This window comes from Canis lupus, chromosome 28 (assembly GCF_011100685.1).
Source record: "Canis lupus familiaris isolate Mischka breed German Shepherd chromosome 28, alternate assembly UU_Cfam_GSD_1.0, whole genome shotgun sequence".
Lineage (NCBI taxonomy): Eukaryota > Metazoa > Chordata > Mammalia > Carnivora > Canidae > Canis > Canis lupus.
In genome coordinates this window covers 8,798,742-8,815,223 of record NC_049249.1, presented here as the reverse complement: position 1 = coordinate 8,815,223, position 16,482 = coordinate 8,798,742, and the positions used below count along the sequence as shown (strand labels likewise).

General features: G+C 36.6%; 1 protein-coding gene across 6 annotated transcripts in view; it reads right to left on the bottom strand.

Annotated features, from left to right (window-relative positions):
• The window catches only part of TBC1D12 (TBC1 domain family member 12), a 122,911-nt gene that overhangs the window by 10,023 nt on the left and 96,406 nt on the right, over nt 1–16,482 (bottom strand). For all 6 annotated transcript variants that reach the window (XM_038578235.1, XM_038578236.1, XM_038578234.1 and 3 more), the window contains 4 exons: nt 15,538–15,644; nt 8,441–8,521; nt 4,980–5,068; nt 4,030–4,101 (listed from right to left, as the gene is read on the bottom strand). In XM_038578235.1, coding sequence (XP_038434163.1) covers nt 4,030–4,101; nt 4,980–5,068; nt 8,441–8,521; nt 15,538–15,644 — 349 coding nt within the window. The remainder of the gene's footprint in view (nt 1–4,029; nt 4,102–4,979; nt 5,069–8,440; nt 8,522–15,537; nt 15,645–16,482) is intronic.

Below are 16,482 nucleotides of genomic sequence, written 5' to 3'. Positions count from 1 at the left end.
GTTCACAGTAGACCCAGTCTAGGCAAAATAATAGCTACCTACTTCCTTGCTGCAAAGGAGAAAGCCTGTGTCAGAGGACCTTACAAACAATTGATACTCAAGACTAGAGTTTTATTCTACTCAGAAGGAACCTATAACCATTTCTTCAAAGCAGAAAACGAATACAATTCAACAATCTAGACACCAGTGGTCTTAAACTGGGAAGAATGGGCAGCCCTGGTGGCGCAGCGGTTTGGCGCCGCCTGCAGCCTGGGGTGTGATCCTGGAGACCCGGGATCGAGTCCCACATCGGGATCCCTGCATGGAGCCTGCTTCTCCCTCTGCCTGTGTCTCTGCCTCTCTCTCTCTCTGTGTCTATGAATAAATAAATAAAATCTTAAAAAAAAAAAAAAAACTGGGAAGAAGGTGCCCTGGAGACACATAAAGAACTTTCCAGAGAGTACATGGTACACCGTGATGGATTATTTTAGAGAAATCCATTCCCAGATCCTCCATTTACATGTTCGCTTTCTATACATGGTTTGCCTTAGAATATCATTACATTCACAGTACCAAGTGAAAGTCACGGTCCTCACCCATTCTCTAACTTATGATGATGAATCGCTCTGAACCATGAATGCGAAACAAAAGATAATTTGAAATACTGCTTGGAGGGAGCCCTATGGCTTCCTGTCACATATGTGAATAGAAATAGGACTGAATTTCAGTATATGTAGAATAGAGAGTAGTAGTAACAGCTTTCATTTGGTGACCTCACCTCTTCTATACCACTTTCTAAAAATGCACAGCGACTGAGGGAGAGAGTCCCAAGGAGAACAAATTAAAAAATAGTAATATAATATAGATTGGTGCGCCCTTGGTTCTTTTAAACATAACTGGAATATGAACCACCAATTTTTTTCAAGATATACTGAATAAATCCCAGAAATAAAACTTTTGTGTGGTTTACTGATAGATTCAGCATGTGAAATTAAATTAATTTAATGGAGCCTGCTTCTCCCTCCTCCTGTGTCTCTGCCCCTCTCTCTCTATGTCTATCATAAATAAATAAATAAATCTTAAAAAATTTTTTAAAAATAATAATTATATATATACTATCCACTTAAAGAAAAATATATGACCTATACAGCTGTCAAATAACTATGGTGTATACCTGAAACTAATACTATATGTTAACTGTACTTCAATTTAAAAAAAGAAAAATACAGGGGCACTTGAGTGGCTCAGTGGTTGAGCCTTACCTTCAGCTCAGGCTGTGATATTAAAAACCCATTCTGTCAAATCACAACATGAAATATATATTCTAACATAGTTTATACTATTATCTTATAAAATAAATCTGACTTGGCTAGTTTGCCATTAAGGCTTGGCATTACCACAGTTAGGTTATATTGTGTGGTCATTTTACATAAATTCAAAGAGAATCTGCATAATTTGTAAACTATTAATGTAGAGCTTGTTCATATATTTTTCTTTTCCTTTTTTTTTTTTTAACATTTTATTTATTTATTCATGAGCGACACAGAGAGAGAGGCAGAGACATAGGCAGAGGGAGAAGCAGGCTACCCACGGGAAGCCCAATGAGGGACTCTATCCCAGGACCCCAGGATCACAGCCTGAGCTGAAGGTAAGGCTCAACCACTGAGCCACTCAAGTGCCCCTGTATTTTTCTTTTTTTAAATTGAAGTACAGTTAACATATAGTATTAGTTTCAGGTATACACCATAGTTATTTGACAGCTGTATAGGTCATATATTTTTCTTTAAGTGGATAGTATATATATAATTATTATTTTAAAAAATTTTTTTAAGATTTATTTATTTATTTATGATAGACAGAGAGAGACAGAGAAGCAGAAACACAGGAGGAGGGAGAAGCAGGCTCCATGCCAGGAGCCTGAAGTGGGACTCGATCCCGGGACTCCAGGATCGTGCCCCGGGCCAAAGGCAGGCGCTAAACCGCTGAGCCACCCAGGGATCCCCATTATATTATTTAAATAGCTACACTTTTTAAAAAAGATTGAGTGTTATTTTATTTTATTTTTTTAAAAGATTTATTTATTTATTTATTTATTTATTTATTTATTTATTTATGATTGACACAGAGAGAGGGAGAGAGAGAGAGAGGCAGAGACACAGGAGGAGGGAGAAACAGGCTCCATGCCAGGAGCCTGACGTGGGACTCGATCCCGGGACTCCAGGATCGCGCCCTGGGCCAAAGGCAGGCGCTAAACCGCTGAGCCACCCAGGGATCCCCCTGAGTGTTATTTTAAAATAACATTTAGCAAGTACTAAAAATTAAATCCTTTATAAACTCATGACGATAAAATTTGAATGTCAACTTAAAAATGTGAATGTTCAGGAGCAGCTGGTTGGCTCTGGGTAGAGCCTATAACTCTTGATCTCAGGTTGTAAGTTCAAGCCCCATGTTGGGCACAGATATGAACATTACATAATATTTTTACATTTTATGATGTAATAATACATGAGCAAGAGTTTAGACTCTGCATACAAGTTTCACTTTCTCCATTACGACTACTTAACCATCTTTTTTTTTTTTTTTTTTTGACCATCTTTAATCTAAAACCTGCCCCATACCCAAACTTGGCACTTCCCCCCTTTTTACTATGTCATATTTGTCCTGTAGCACTTATCACCTTTTTTTTTTTTTTAAAGATTTATTTATTCATTCATTCAGAGAGAGCGAAGAGAGAGGCAGAGACACAGGCAGAGGGAGAAGCAGGCTCCATGCAGGAAGCCCGATGTGGGTCTCGATCCCGGGTCTCCAGGATCACACCCCAAGCTGCAGGTGGCGCTAAACCACTGCGCCACCGGGGCTGCCCACTTATCACCTTTTAATATAATATATGATTTGTTTGTTGTCTGTCTCCTCTTTCTACATTCTAAGTGTCAGAAGGAGAGGAATTTTTATTTTCTTCACTGAAGTACCTCAAAGTGCCTAGAACAACACCTGACCTATAGCAATGAGCACACAATAAATATTTGAGTGAATGAATGAACTAATGTACAAATGAACATGGAACAAAATAAAGTTGCACCAGACAATCCTATTCTCTTAAATTCTTCTATTTTAAGACAAAGGTGAGGAGTTTTTTTTTTTTTTGAAGATGAGGTTTTATGACTTCCAATTAAACTTGGCAAACTGAACACTTACATTCTTCTATGTTCCCTCCAAAATCCAACTAAAATGACATTAAAGAAAAAGAAATACTAGGAGGGCAAAGAGAATGGAAAATAATATAAACAGTAAATAAAAATGTCACTAGCATTCTAGAAATTGTAACTAAATGGAGAATGTTAAAACTAAAATATTTGCAGAGGAGGAAGCCAATAAGCCAATAAGCCAATAAGCAGTACACCAATTCAGCCACAAATCTGGAAGGCTCAGAAACTGGTTATCAGGCCCTTCTGAAACTGGGGGTCTGGGGGAGAAGAAGGGGAGTTTAAGCTAAAACTAAGATTGAGGGATGCCTGGGTGGCTCAGTAGTTGAGCATCTGCCTTTGGAGTCCCAGGATCGAGTCCCACGTCCAGCTTCCTGTGGGGAGCCTGCTTCTCCCTCTGCCTGTGTCTCTGCCTCTCTCTCTGTCTCTCATGAATGAATATATAAAATCTTAAAAAAACAAAACAAAACTAAGATTGGTTGAAAATTTATAAAAGGAGAAAATCCCCTCCTCTATTCTATATGGACGGATGCCCATCTTTCCTTCAACCTGACATAATAGAAGAAGTTTATCTCTGGAGGCACAGTGAGAAGACAATAGGCACCACCCCAAGAGCAGTGGCAATTAATAAGAGTTTGCAGAGTGAATAATAAAATTCCCAGCAGCTCTTCCAGAAATCTGGCAGACCGTCTCAAGCCCCTGCAAAGATTTCTCTCTGGGTAGGTTGATGAACCCAAGAAAAACAAGACCTAGCGATTACATACATTTAGGAGCTAGTACAACATAAGATACTTTGATAACAGATAAGATGTTTATATTCAAAAACCAGATTGAAACAAATACTTACATAACCAACATCAGGTCTGTAACAGGTATATGCTCCTAAGATACTATGTAAGACATCATGATATGGGCCACCCTTAGGAGAGAAAACTGAAATGTCAAACTGTACAAATAATTGTCTCTAAGTTAATTCCCAAATAATTAATTTTTAAATAAACTTTAGCATTTCCTAAATGAGTAGTTTTAGTAAATTGTATCACTGTCAGAAATATTCTAAATACACTCTAAGATGTTTCCTCTAAAAAATTAATAAAAAAATATTTAATCCTGAACAATAAAAAGCCAAATAAATTCACTTGATGGATACAAGTTATATAGTCTATGTACCATTTTACAGTTTCTAAATTTGATACACTAAGATTATGATGAAAACAGACTGTTTCCTTTCACACAATGTAATTTTAGCAAAAAGAAATCATCAAACTATACCAAATTAAGTTTGTTAAGAATTTTAATCTTAGTGGTAAAAATTTTTATCTCATTTTATCAATCTAGAGAAATTCCATGTGTGAAATATAAAGTATACACAAATGTTACCATTTCTCAAATTAGAAGCAACTCATGACAGCCTCTGCACAAAATCATTTTTATGAACCATTTTTTCCTATTTCCATAGTAATTCTGGAAAACTAAGATTTGGGAAAACGTTTTTACATTTTAACAACTGACTAATAAGCAAAAATATTCGAATTCAAATATCTTACAGAATAAAAAGTAAAAGAAATTCACCTTAATGAAGTCATTATGGGCTATGCTAACTGTAATGCATTTAGTCAGTAGAACAAAACAACAGAAATTCCTTTAGAATTTTCCTAATAGTTTCACATTTTTATATAAAGGTCTCCAACTTTTATAGTTTAGCCTTCTAAAAAATAATAGCTATGCATTTTATAATTTGTTGCCTAGGATTAAAAAAAAATTTTAAAGTAGTTCTAACTGGTTAGAAATCCTCACCTTTTGAAAGATGTAAAGGGATGGAAATGTGCGGGATATATCCAACTTAATTAATTCCAGACTGGCCTCCCGATCAGCAAGAGATACACCTGTATTTGCCAGGCAGATAAAATTAAGATGATTATTGGCTATAACCATTTCAATCTTGTACATACAGATTGATCGATCACACAGCATAGATATGTTACTTAAGGAAAGTTAAAAGCTGAATAATCAAGAAATTTAAAGAAATGCCACACAGCTTTTCCTCAAACTTAGAGCCTCTTACATGAAGAAAATATTTATATATTTGTCAGAAAGGTTTATGAAAGATTTCTACCTCTAGTTTTTTTAGGCAAGAGAAGAGCAGACTATCAGGGACACCTGGGTGGCTCAGCAGTTGGGCATCTGCCTTTGGCTCAGGGAGTGACCCCAGAGTTCCCAGATGGAGTCCTGCATTGAGCTCCCTGCAGGGAGCCTGCTTCTCCCTCTGACTATGTCTCTGCCTCTCTGTCTCTAATGAATAAATGAAAAAAATCTTAAAAAAGTAAAATTTAAAAAAGAGCAGACTATCACTCCCACAGTAACAACTGGGAAAAAACAAGTAAGTTTCAAATAGGACAAGTTTTTTTTTTTTTTTTTAAAGATTTTATTTATTCATGAGAGACACAAAGAAAGAGAGAGAGAGAGAGAGAGGCAGAGACACAGGCAGAGGGAGAAGCAGGCTCCATGCAGGGAGCCCGATGTGGGACTCCATCCCAGGTCTCCAGGATCAGGCCCTGGGCTGAAGGTGGCGCTAAACTGCTGAGCTACCCGGGCTGCCCGCACAAGTTTTTTAAAAAGGTGTAAGAATGCTGTGGACATAGAGATATCTAAAAGATTTAAATCCCAGGAAGAGAAGAATTTTTCCAAGGTGGCCATTTTTCTTCCTAGAGGTATCTGCCAAGTCTAGGCATGAGTTCAGGACTGAGCTTGTCATAGACAAAGGTACTGTGCTTGGGAAGAGAGAAACCAAAAGAGCTTTTCATGGCCAAATAAGACTGCTGTGATAGAATCTGCAGGAGCCTGAATGTAGAACTGGTTTATCCCTAGGGGCTTTTGCTGATGCTAGTGTAGGGCAGAAGGCAGGGCTGGAAAGGTAGAAGGAAATTACTCAAAATCACAAGGCCTTTGGGAGAGTATTTCAGGAGAGGAAGAAGCTGAGAATAAAAATAGAACAGTTCTTCCTACCAAGATATTTGAAACCCACAATGAACTAAGTTCATCTAAAGCTGAAACCTTGGCCTAATGTAGCTCAGTTACTGATTAAGCTGAGGTGATAACGCAACTGCCTGACAGAAAAGAGAATACTTCGTCTGCAGGGGAAACCTCAACTTCAGTTTATATATATTCTTATACACAATGATTGATGTATAATAAAAACATTTTATGACATGCAAAGAAGCAGGAAAACATGACTGGCTTGTAATCAAGGGGAAAATGAGCCAACAGAAGCAGACCTAAAGATGACTCAGTACTGAAATTAACAAATAAGAATATTAACTGTTAAATGTTAAAGAAAATAGAGGAAAAGATGGGGGAAAATGTATGGGACGGAAAGATGAATAATTTCCACAGAGATATAATAGAGTCTACAAAAAGTACCAGGTAGACATTCTAGAATTACAAAATATCTGAAATTAAAGACACATTGGACAGATCTAATAGACTGGATATAGGAAAATAGAGGATTGGTGAAATTGATTACAGGTCAATAAAAATCATTTAAACCGAGTCACAGAAAGAAAAAAATACGTTTTTTAAGTGAAAGAGACTTGTAGGACACTGATAAATGGTCTAACACATATGTAATTGGAGTCCAAAAAAGAGGAGAATTGAGGCAGAATATTTTTAAAAAAATGGCCAAAAAAGTTAAATGACAACTGCAAATTATAAACACACAGGGAATAAGAAATCAATAATTTAGACAGAAGATGATTTCTAACTGGAACAATTCTTCATTTACATGCAATTAATTTCTACTAAAGTGCAACTTTTACCATGTAATCATGACAATGTCTCAAAAGTAAATGCTTATAATTTTAATTCTTATATTTTCAGTATTTCATAAAAATGAATTCAAAAAGAATTATGAAACAGCTAAGGTCCTGTCAGTATAAAGTGTCTTACATCTGCACCTTCCTTGCACTTTTACTTTCCCCACAAATAGCTGACATAGCTAACAGGTCTCAAGATGACACTTACGTGAACCCTTTTCAAATCAAGTCTCTCTAACACTGTTTACTTGATTTTCCCCACCCTACTGTTCATCCTTCTAAAATAGAACAGTATTCAAAGAAGTTAGCAGAGTCGTTTACAAACTAATAGAAAACCATTTCTCTATTCTAAACCACATTCATTTTTAGAGTTTTACTTACTGGCAAGAGAAGAGTGTTTGCTATCTATGAAGCAGAACAAATATAGAAAGGAAAGTGGCAGACAAATAGCTCTCCATATTCAAGGCCAAGGGATGGCTGAATAAATCTACCTATGTTTTTTTTTTTTAAGATTATTATTTATTCATGAGAGACACAGAGAGAGAGAGAGAGAGAGAGAGAGAGAGAGGCAGAGACACAGGCAGAGGGAGAAGCAGGCTCCATGCATGGAGCCTGACATGGGACTCAATCCCGGGTCTCCAGGATCAGGCCCTGGACCAAAGGCAGCACTAAACCGCTGAGCCACCTGGGCTGCCCTCTACCTATATATTTTTAATTTTTTAAAGATTTTATTTATTTATTCATGAGAGACACACAGAGAGAGAGAGAGAGAGAGAGAGAGAGAGGCAGAAACATAGGCAGAGGCAGAAGCAGGCTCCATGCAGGAAGCCTGATGTGAGACTCGATCCCGGGTCTCCAGGATCGTGCCCTGGGCTGAAGGTGGCACTAAACCGCTAAGCCACCCCCCAGGCTGCCCTCTACCTATGTTTAAGAAATAATGACAACAGGAAAAAAGTGTTCCTATCTTCTCCAAAATGATTAGGAAAGAAAACTGATGAGAATGAAGGGAAAGATGACATCTATGAGTTAATTAAATGAACAAAAGCTAAGGCATGATAAGAATGATAAATAATGTATTAGGGAGTAAATGAAAGTCAGTGAGTGAGGAGATAGGAGGTCATAAGTGAGGAGCGAAGACCATCTATTTTTAAGTTAAAAGTTGGCTTAAAAATACTTCACTCCATCAGTCTTACTGTCGTGAACAAATCCTGGGTTCCCAGGTCCAAAAATCTGGGTTTACCTCACAACTTCATTGCTTACAAGTTAACTACTTTGAGTCTCCTCCTATACTTTTTGGGATAATATCACCTACTTAAAGGGCTATTAATGTTAAAGGAGATAATGTTGTAAAGCAATTACTACAGTTCCTGACCCATGGTAAAAAACCACACTGGTATCTGACTGGATTTTCACCCAGAAATTTTTACTAAAAATAAAAAATCATACCTTCCATATCATTCTCTGAACTTGTTTCACTGAAGCTTTTCCACCGTTCTTTTGCTCTTGAGAGGAAGATTTCATAAAGTTCTAGGGAAAACAAAATAAAAATTAGTAAGTAGTAGGAAAAATACATTCATATATTTTAACTTTTACTTTTTTTTTTCCCCTGGTCGTGGAAAGGTTCATTTGTAAACTTGGGGCTACACATGTAACAAGATAGTTTTGAGAATTAAGTGCTGTGAGAATTTCCCAACCCAGATGGGAAATAAAGGAAGGATTCTTAGAGGAAGTGATGAGCTGAGCTGTCCATAAAGAATAGATAGGAGTTTTATAAATGAACAAGGTGGAAGAAGGCATTCTAAGAATTCTCATCATGGGCAGAGTCACAGAGAAAAAAAGAGATCATGACTTATCTGGATGAATTACAAGAGATTTCAGTACTCTTATATTATAATGGGTGAGGGTGGAAGAGGAAATGAGGAGGTTGGATGACAGAGGCAAGCACTAGTTCCTGACAGGACAGGACTCAAATGGTATGCTAAGGCGGGTAGAGTTCATCCATAGGTGCAGGGGTATAGCACAGTCTGATTTATGTGATTTGTGTCAGTTATGCCAGCAGTAGTGTCATAGGTAGGTTGAAGCTGAAGTTTTGCTGAAGGAAAGTTAACAGTTTTATTGTAATAGCCCAAGCAAAAGATGATGAGGCTTGAACTTGAGTAGTGATAGTGCAGTTGGAGGGAAGGAATGAACACAAAAGATATTCAGAAAGTAGAAAAACCAGAACTTGTTAAGAGAGTGAGGGGAAGAAGGCAGAATCATTAGGACTCCCAGGTTTCTGGTTGGAGTAGCTGGGTAGATAATACTGCCAATGAGAGAATGAACACAGAAGAAGCAAATTTGTGATTTCTGGGATGGAGGAAGATGGTAAGTTCACTTTTAGATAAACTTGATTTGAAGGTGGCACATGTGGACTAGAGAAAGAGTTTGAGGGGCATCAGCATATAGGTGGTGATTAAAACCACTTTCATGTGTATTCAAGATTATATAGGGCAAGAAAAAATGAGAAATATGGATTTCCAGAAAAGACAAATACTGAAAGGGTAGACCCAGGAAGAGGCATATCCGAAGGAGAATAAGAAATGCACAAAGAAATAAAAGAGAACCAGTTGTCTTAGAAACCAAAGGAAAGAGCATTTCACTAAGTATACATAGGATAGGGAGTTGCTGTGTGGGAGTTGCTGTGTGACACTGGACAAGTTACTTAACCTCTTCTAGCCTCAGTTTTTCATTCATAAAGTTGAGATAGTACTAGTACTTAAAATCCTGAGGTTTCAGATATTAAATGAGATAATATATGTAAAATCTTGGAAGCATTTGGATGTAAGCTACAAAGAAGGAAGTGATCAACTGTCCAGTATCTTATAGCAAAAGTACACACTGGAATTTGTAGCACAGAGATCATAGGTGACCCTGGTGGGAGCAACATCTGAAGGTGGAGGGGGCAGAAGCCCAACTGCAGATATCTGAAGAACCTACAGAATATACCTCTAGCTAAGAGATTGGATATATGGGGGTAAATGAATTCTGATTTAACTTTTACTCTTAAAAGTAGAGAAAATAGAGAAAAATCTTATCACAGCTTCATATAGCAGGCATCAAAAGTGTGGCAAACTGAAGAACCTGATTTTACCAAAACTATTTACTACAATAACTGGAAAGATTCTGATAATTAACAAGATAATTTTCATAAAGCTCTTGATACCTTACAGACCCTCAATAAATGCTAGTATTTACTTTCCTTCTCTTTTCAAACCGGTTTCTCCATTATGATATTGCTATCTAAAGCTACCTAAACTTCAGATTTGGTCGGAGAGCCTGAATTCAAAAATCTCTACTCCTTTCAAGTGCCCAATCAACTTTTGAAACTACCACTTTATGCATCCAAACGCAGGATCTCAATACAATTTCAAGAAAAGAAACTAAATTATTTTCAATTCTCAGATTTTAATTGTCTTTACTGCTAACCATTACTGAAATTCTAAATTACACAAAAACAGAACATTTCAATGACAGATGATGAACAGCAAAAAACATATCTTACCAAACACCAACATTTATATATTGCCCATAATACCAAGATCATTTTTGCTTCAGTTTGCCTTTTTTTTTTAAGTTTGTTTAAAGGCAATAGGATGAATATGATTTTTTAAAAATTCAAATAGTATAAAACAGTATAGAATGAAAAATAAATTTCTTTCCCTCAGATGTAACTATGCTGACCAGAAATCTAAAGATGGAAATATGTATGCACAAGTATATTCAGATCTATCTTCCTCTTGAAAAAAGTGTGGCAACATATTACAACAGTGACCTGCATCTTGCTTTATTATATTGGAAACGATCCCTTATTAGGAGAATAAAATTGCTTTAGTTTTCTTTTTTTAAACAACTGCACAGTATTCCAATGTATGACTGTACCATAATAATAAATATTCTCATATCGCTAAGAATCAAATCTTTATAAAAAAAAAAAAAGCTGACTAGATATATTTCAAACAGACTCTTACTCTATTTGAGCTCTTCTCCCTTTTCACTTTTCATCACTCAAAGATTTAGAAAGAAAATTTTTTTAAAAAGTCAAAATTTCTATTATTTGAGTCCATCAACAATTTGATAGAAGAGGTGGATATAATTTTTTAATTCAGATATACAATTTTTTTTTTTTTGCAGTTATCAGATACCAAACTGAAGTTCACAATTTCTGATTTCAAATTGATTCCAAGCCACATCCAGTTTCACTATTCTACTCAAATTTTAAAGCTCCGAGAAGAATGGCCCACAGAATAAATCATCTTTGGGAGCCCCAAAATTGATCTAATAATAATGTGGTAATGCACTTTAAAAAATCAAAGGACAGGGATCCCTGGGTGGCGCAGCGGTTTGGCGCCTGCCTTTGGCCCAGGGCGCGATCCTGGAGACCCGGGATCGAATCCCACATCGGGCTCCCGGTGCATGGAGCCTGCTTCTCCCTCTGCCTGTGTCGCTGCCTCTCTCTCTCTCTCTCTCTCTGTGACTATCATGAATAAATAAATAAAATCTTTAAAAATAAAAAAAAATAAAAAAATAAAAAAAATAAAAAATCAAAGGACATCTCTCCAGGGAAGATTTATGGTGCTTATTTACTATAAGAAGACCTGAAATCTCAGTTCAATTCCATGCTTGACTGACTCCACATATCTCATTTACGTTATTCTGAATCTACAAATGTAGAACCTGAAGCAGACTTAAAGATGTATCTTGGACTTGAATTACGAACTCTTTGAGATCAGTCTAGGTTTCACTTTCTCATTTTCTGACAATGATGATGTTGTATATACTCTCAGCAAATTTCACTTTCACTCTAATTTTATATTCATTACCACAAATAACTGTTAGAGCAATCCTTTGAGATAGCTTAATAATCTTACCTCCATTTACAGATGAAGAAAATGAATTCTCTTAGATGTTAAGTAATTTGCCCAAGGTCACAAACCTAATGTATAGTGGAACCAAGATTTGAACCACATTTGACTGACTTTAGAACCCTTACTCTTTTTCTCTATTCTACTTATTTTAATTCTACTATTCTATTCTAATTCTACAAACCCTTATTCTACTATTCTCTAAATGGTTATAAATGTCATGATTAAATAAGTAAAAATTCAAACTGTTAAGAATCATTAAAAGTAAACAAAATCATCAAAAGCACATTTACTTTGGGGGGCTGGGGTAGCTCAGTCGGTTGAGTGTCTGACATTTGAATTTGGCTCAAGTCATGACCTCAATCAAGGTTGTGAGATCAAGCCCTGCATTGGGCCCCATGCTCAGTGCACATGGAGTCTGCTTCAGATTCTCTGTCTGTCTCTCTCTCTCTCTCCCCAAGTCACGTTCTCTCTAAAATAAATAAAATTTGGGGGGTACCTGGGTGGCTCAGTCAGTTAAGCATCTACCTTTTGCTCAGGTCATGATCCCAGGATTCTCAGATCGAGCCCCACATCAGGCTCCTGGCTTAATGAGGAGCCTGCTTCTCCTTTTTCTCCCCCTGCTCATACTCTCTCTTCTCACTCTCTCTCTTTCTCTCAAATATATAAAATATTTTTTAAAAAATTAAATCTTAAAAAAATAAATTTGCTTCAATTGAAATTTAGCTTCCTTCCTACCATTAATAAAAAAGAATGATCACCTAATCCATTCCTGAATACACAACTATTTAGTAGAGAAAATATAAAATTACTTTCAAAATAAATAACTTGGTTATGTTACCAACTTCATAAATTTTGAGCTTGAAAAAGAACTTTTTGATTATAGTATCACAAAAGGTTAATACCAATTTAACCATTATTTTAATGTAGAAGTTATCAGGACACTTAAAATCCTAACTCCAAAGTTCTTTTTTTTTTCTTAATTTAAAAAATTTATTTATTTATGATAGTGAGAGGGAGAGAGAGAGAGAGAGAGGCAGAGACATAGGCAGAGGGAGAAGCAGGCTCCATGCACCGGGAGCCCAATGTGGGATTCGATCCCAGGTCTCCAGGATCGCTCCCTGGGCCAAAGGCAGGCGCAAACCGCTGCGCCACCCAGGGATCCCCTAACTCCAAAGTTCTGAACAAAACTGCAAATTTCAAATAGCCATCAATACTTTATCACCTCATCTGTCTGCAAAACCAATTTTTAAGGCTTTAAACAATTACAATATGTCCAATAGTCCTTAAAGTCAAGGATTTTATCTGAGAGTTCTAACTATTATATATATATATATATATATTTACTTTTGTTTCAAACACAGAGGGCAAAACAAATCTCTGTTCTATTTGGAGGGAAGGGTTGAGTTAGGTAGACTCTAACCTTTTCTAAGCTAAATTAAAAACTTAATTCTTCCTTTATTTTTTAATTTATTTTTGTAAGGGATGCCTGGGTGGCTCAGCAGTTGAGCATCTGCCTTTGGCTCGGGGCATGAACCCAGAGTCCTGGGATTGAGTCCCACATCGGGCTTCCTGCATGGAGTCTGCTTCTCCCTCCACCTCTGTCTCTGCCTCTGTGTATCTCTCATGAATAAATAAATAAAATCTTAAAAAAAAAGATTTTTGTTAAAGTAAACTCCTACTCCCAACACGGAGCTTGAACTTACAACCCCAAGAACAAGAGTCACATGCTCTAGTGACTGAGCCAGCCAGGTACCTCATTCAATTCTTCCTTTCAATTATATTAAAAAAAAAAAAAAAGTCTAGTTTAAAGTAAAATGTTCATTATGATACTTGTGAAAATCAATGTTAAAAATCATTCATAGGGACACCTGGGTGACTCAGTTGGTTAAGTGTCTGATTCTTTTTTTTTTTTTTTTTTTTTTAAATTTATGATAGTCATACAGAGAGAGAGGCAGAGACACAGGCAGAGGGAGAAGCAGGCTCCATGCACCGGGAGCCCGATGTGGGATTCGATCCCGGGTCTCCAGGATCGCGCCCTGGGCCAAAGGCAGGCGCTAAACCGCTGCGCCACCCAGGGATCCCAAATGTCTGACTCTTGATCTCAGCTCGGGTCATGATTTCAGAGTCCTGGGATTGAACCCTGCATCAGGCTCTCCACTCAGCAAGGAGTCTGCTTATCTTTCTCTCCCTCTGCCCCTCTCCCTGGCTTATGCTCTCTCTTTTAAATAAATCTTTAAAAAAATCATTCATAATCATGTTCAAAGTTGGCATCACTTTTAAGATTATTGTTATAATTCTATCCAGTTAATATAAAGCTGATTTGCTATAACGGGCATCCTTGTAGAAAAGATTTTGTACCCAATCCTGTTGATTTTCTTACTTTTAGAGCAAGAATATATAGGTCAAAGGTTATTTTTTGAGGCCTTTGATAAAAATTTCTATATTATTATCAGTCATACCCTATGTGGGTGATTCTCATTTATTTTAATCACTTTTGAGAGGTAAAAAAACAGTACCTGTTGTTCTTTTAATATATATGTCATTGATTTGGCTATCACTAAGAAAAGGATTAAATAAATTATAGTACAGCCAAACTGTGGAATACAGTGCAGCTATAGTATACATAAGGTACATTTGTATGTAGAGATATGGAAGGATGTTCAAGACAGAGTATAGTTTGAAAAAAAAAAAAGCCACAAAATAAGCTTATGGCACACATTCCTTTATTTGGGGGGAGGGAGCCTTAAAAATTATCATACGTTGATGCACACTTTTTTAATGTGCGTAGGAAAAAGATCTAGAAGAACATACATTAAACTGCTAACTTATAGCAGGATCAAAAGCAGGAGTTTGAGTAGAAGAGGGAGAAGAAACATTGCTTGTTCCTTACTATTGTTTGTCTTTTAAAAAATTAGCATGTAATAACATTTTTTAAGTAACAGCAACAATCTATTATTCACATTACTATATACCAGAGTCCCTAAGTCTTTCTGTGGTGCCACTGTCTAGCACTGTCATTATCACTCAGACCTATTTATTAGCACCTTTTATTACTAACTACTTTACATTTTCCTCTATTTGATATTATCCTAATTTTATATAACCTTTCTTTTTTTATTGTACTGCCTCTAAACCACTCTACATTTTACTTTTATCCTTTAAGGTTTTAAAAAGCATAAGAAAAAAAACAGTTCTTGAGAGTCTTCTTTTTGTTTTTTAAATTTGAAAACTGTCAACTAAAAAAAATTCAAAAGGACTGGTTTGGATAGAGATGCAGGAAAAGAAACTTCTAGCCTTCCACCAATATTTATGTTGTTTTGAATAGACTAGACTATTTTACTTTTCCTTGTATATACATCCACTGCTACCTAGAATCCCAGAAGTTATCTGCAGTGAAGATATTTAGATGTCAATAATATTACTGATGGTTGTCAACTAAAGGAAAACCCATAAATCTCACTTATATAGTAACTTACTCATTAAATCATAAAGGTTTTAGAAGGAGTGGGAATGAAGCATGCTCTTAAAATGACATTATATATGGTAATGTCTTTTTAAATGGCCAATCTAGTAATCTGCTTTGTAACTCTGGAGATGGCTATTCACATGTGTGGGAGTAACTGAATATAGAATACAAACCAGGAGTGATATTTAGTTCATTTCCTACAGCTAGACTCCAAACTTTCCCACGAACACTAGGGGGCAATCCCTGCCACCACAATTCTCGAACTCTTCTTGTACTACGCCTAGAATTAAAGGGGGAGAAAAAAAAGGAAAGAGTTACTTTTTATACCAAAAACACTAGTTGCATGATGGTTTACCTAGTCTATGGCCAAGTGACTGAATGATTTTTAAGAACACAGTTAAATATGTGGTGATCCCTGGGTGGCTCGGTGGTTTAGCGCCTGCCTTTGGCCCAGGGCGTGATCCTGGAGCCCCGGGATTGAGTCCCGCGTCAGGCTCCTGGCATGGAGCCTGCCTCTCCCTTTCCCTCTGCCTGTGTCTCTGCCTCTCTCTCTCTCTCTCTATGTCTATCATAAATAAATAAAATCTTTAAAAAAAAAAAAAAAGAACACAGTTAAATATGTGATGCATTCTTTCCATGGGGTTCATGTTTGTAGGCAACAGAAACCTAAAGAATACATAGCACCCTATGGAAGACAATAGTAATTTAAAGGGAGCTGCCTTCAACAGCTGCCACTTATAGGGTACAGAGAATCAGAAATATGGGACAATCACAAAAAAAACAAGATAAAAGGAACATAAAAATTTGTCGTCAACTCAGTAACAAAAAGACAACCACAAGGTATTTACTATGGGTAAGGCCTTTGTCTTTGAGAGGCAGTGCAGTCTATTGAAAGTATAGGCTTTAGAGTCATAGAGACCTGAGTTCAAATCTAATTTAACTATTCATTAATTGTATAACCTTGGGCAAATTACTTAACCTTTCTGACCCTGAGCTTCTCTATAAGTGGGAGAAGATCAACAGAATCAAATGTGATTAATGTAAAGAGTCTAATTTGTTATCTATCACATAGTACCAATATTAACAAATTCCTCATGCGTATCCTACACTAGGCACTG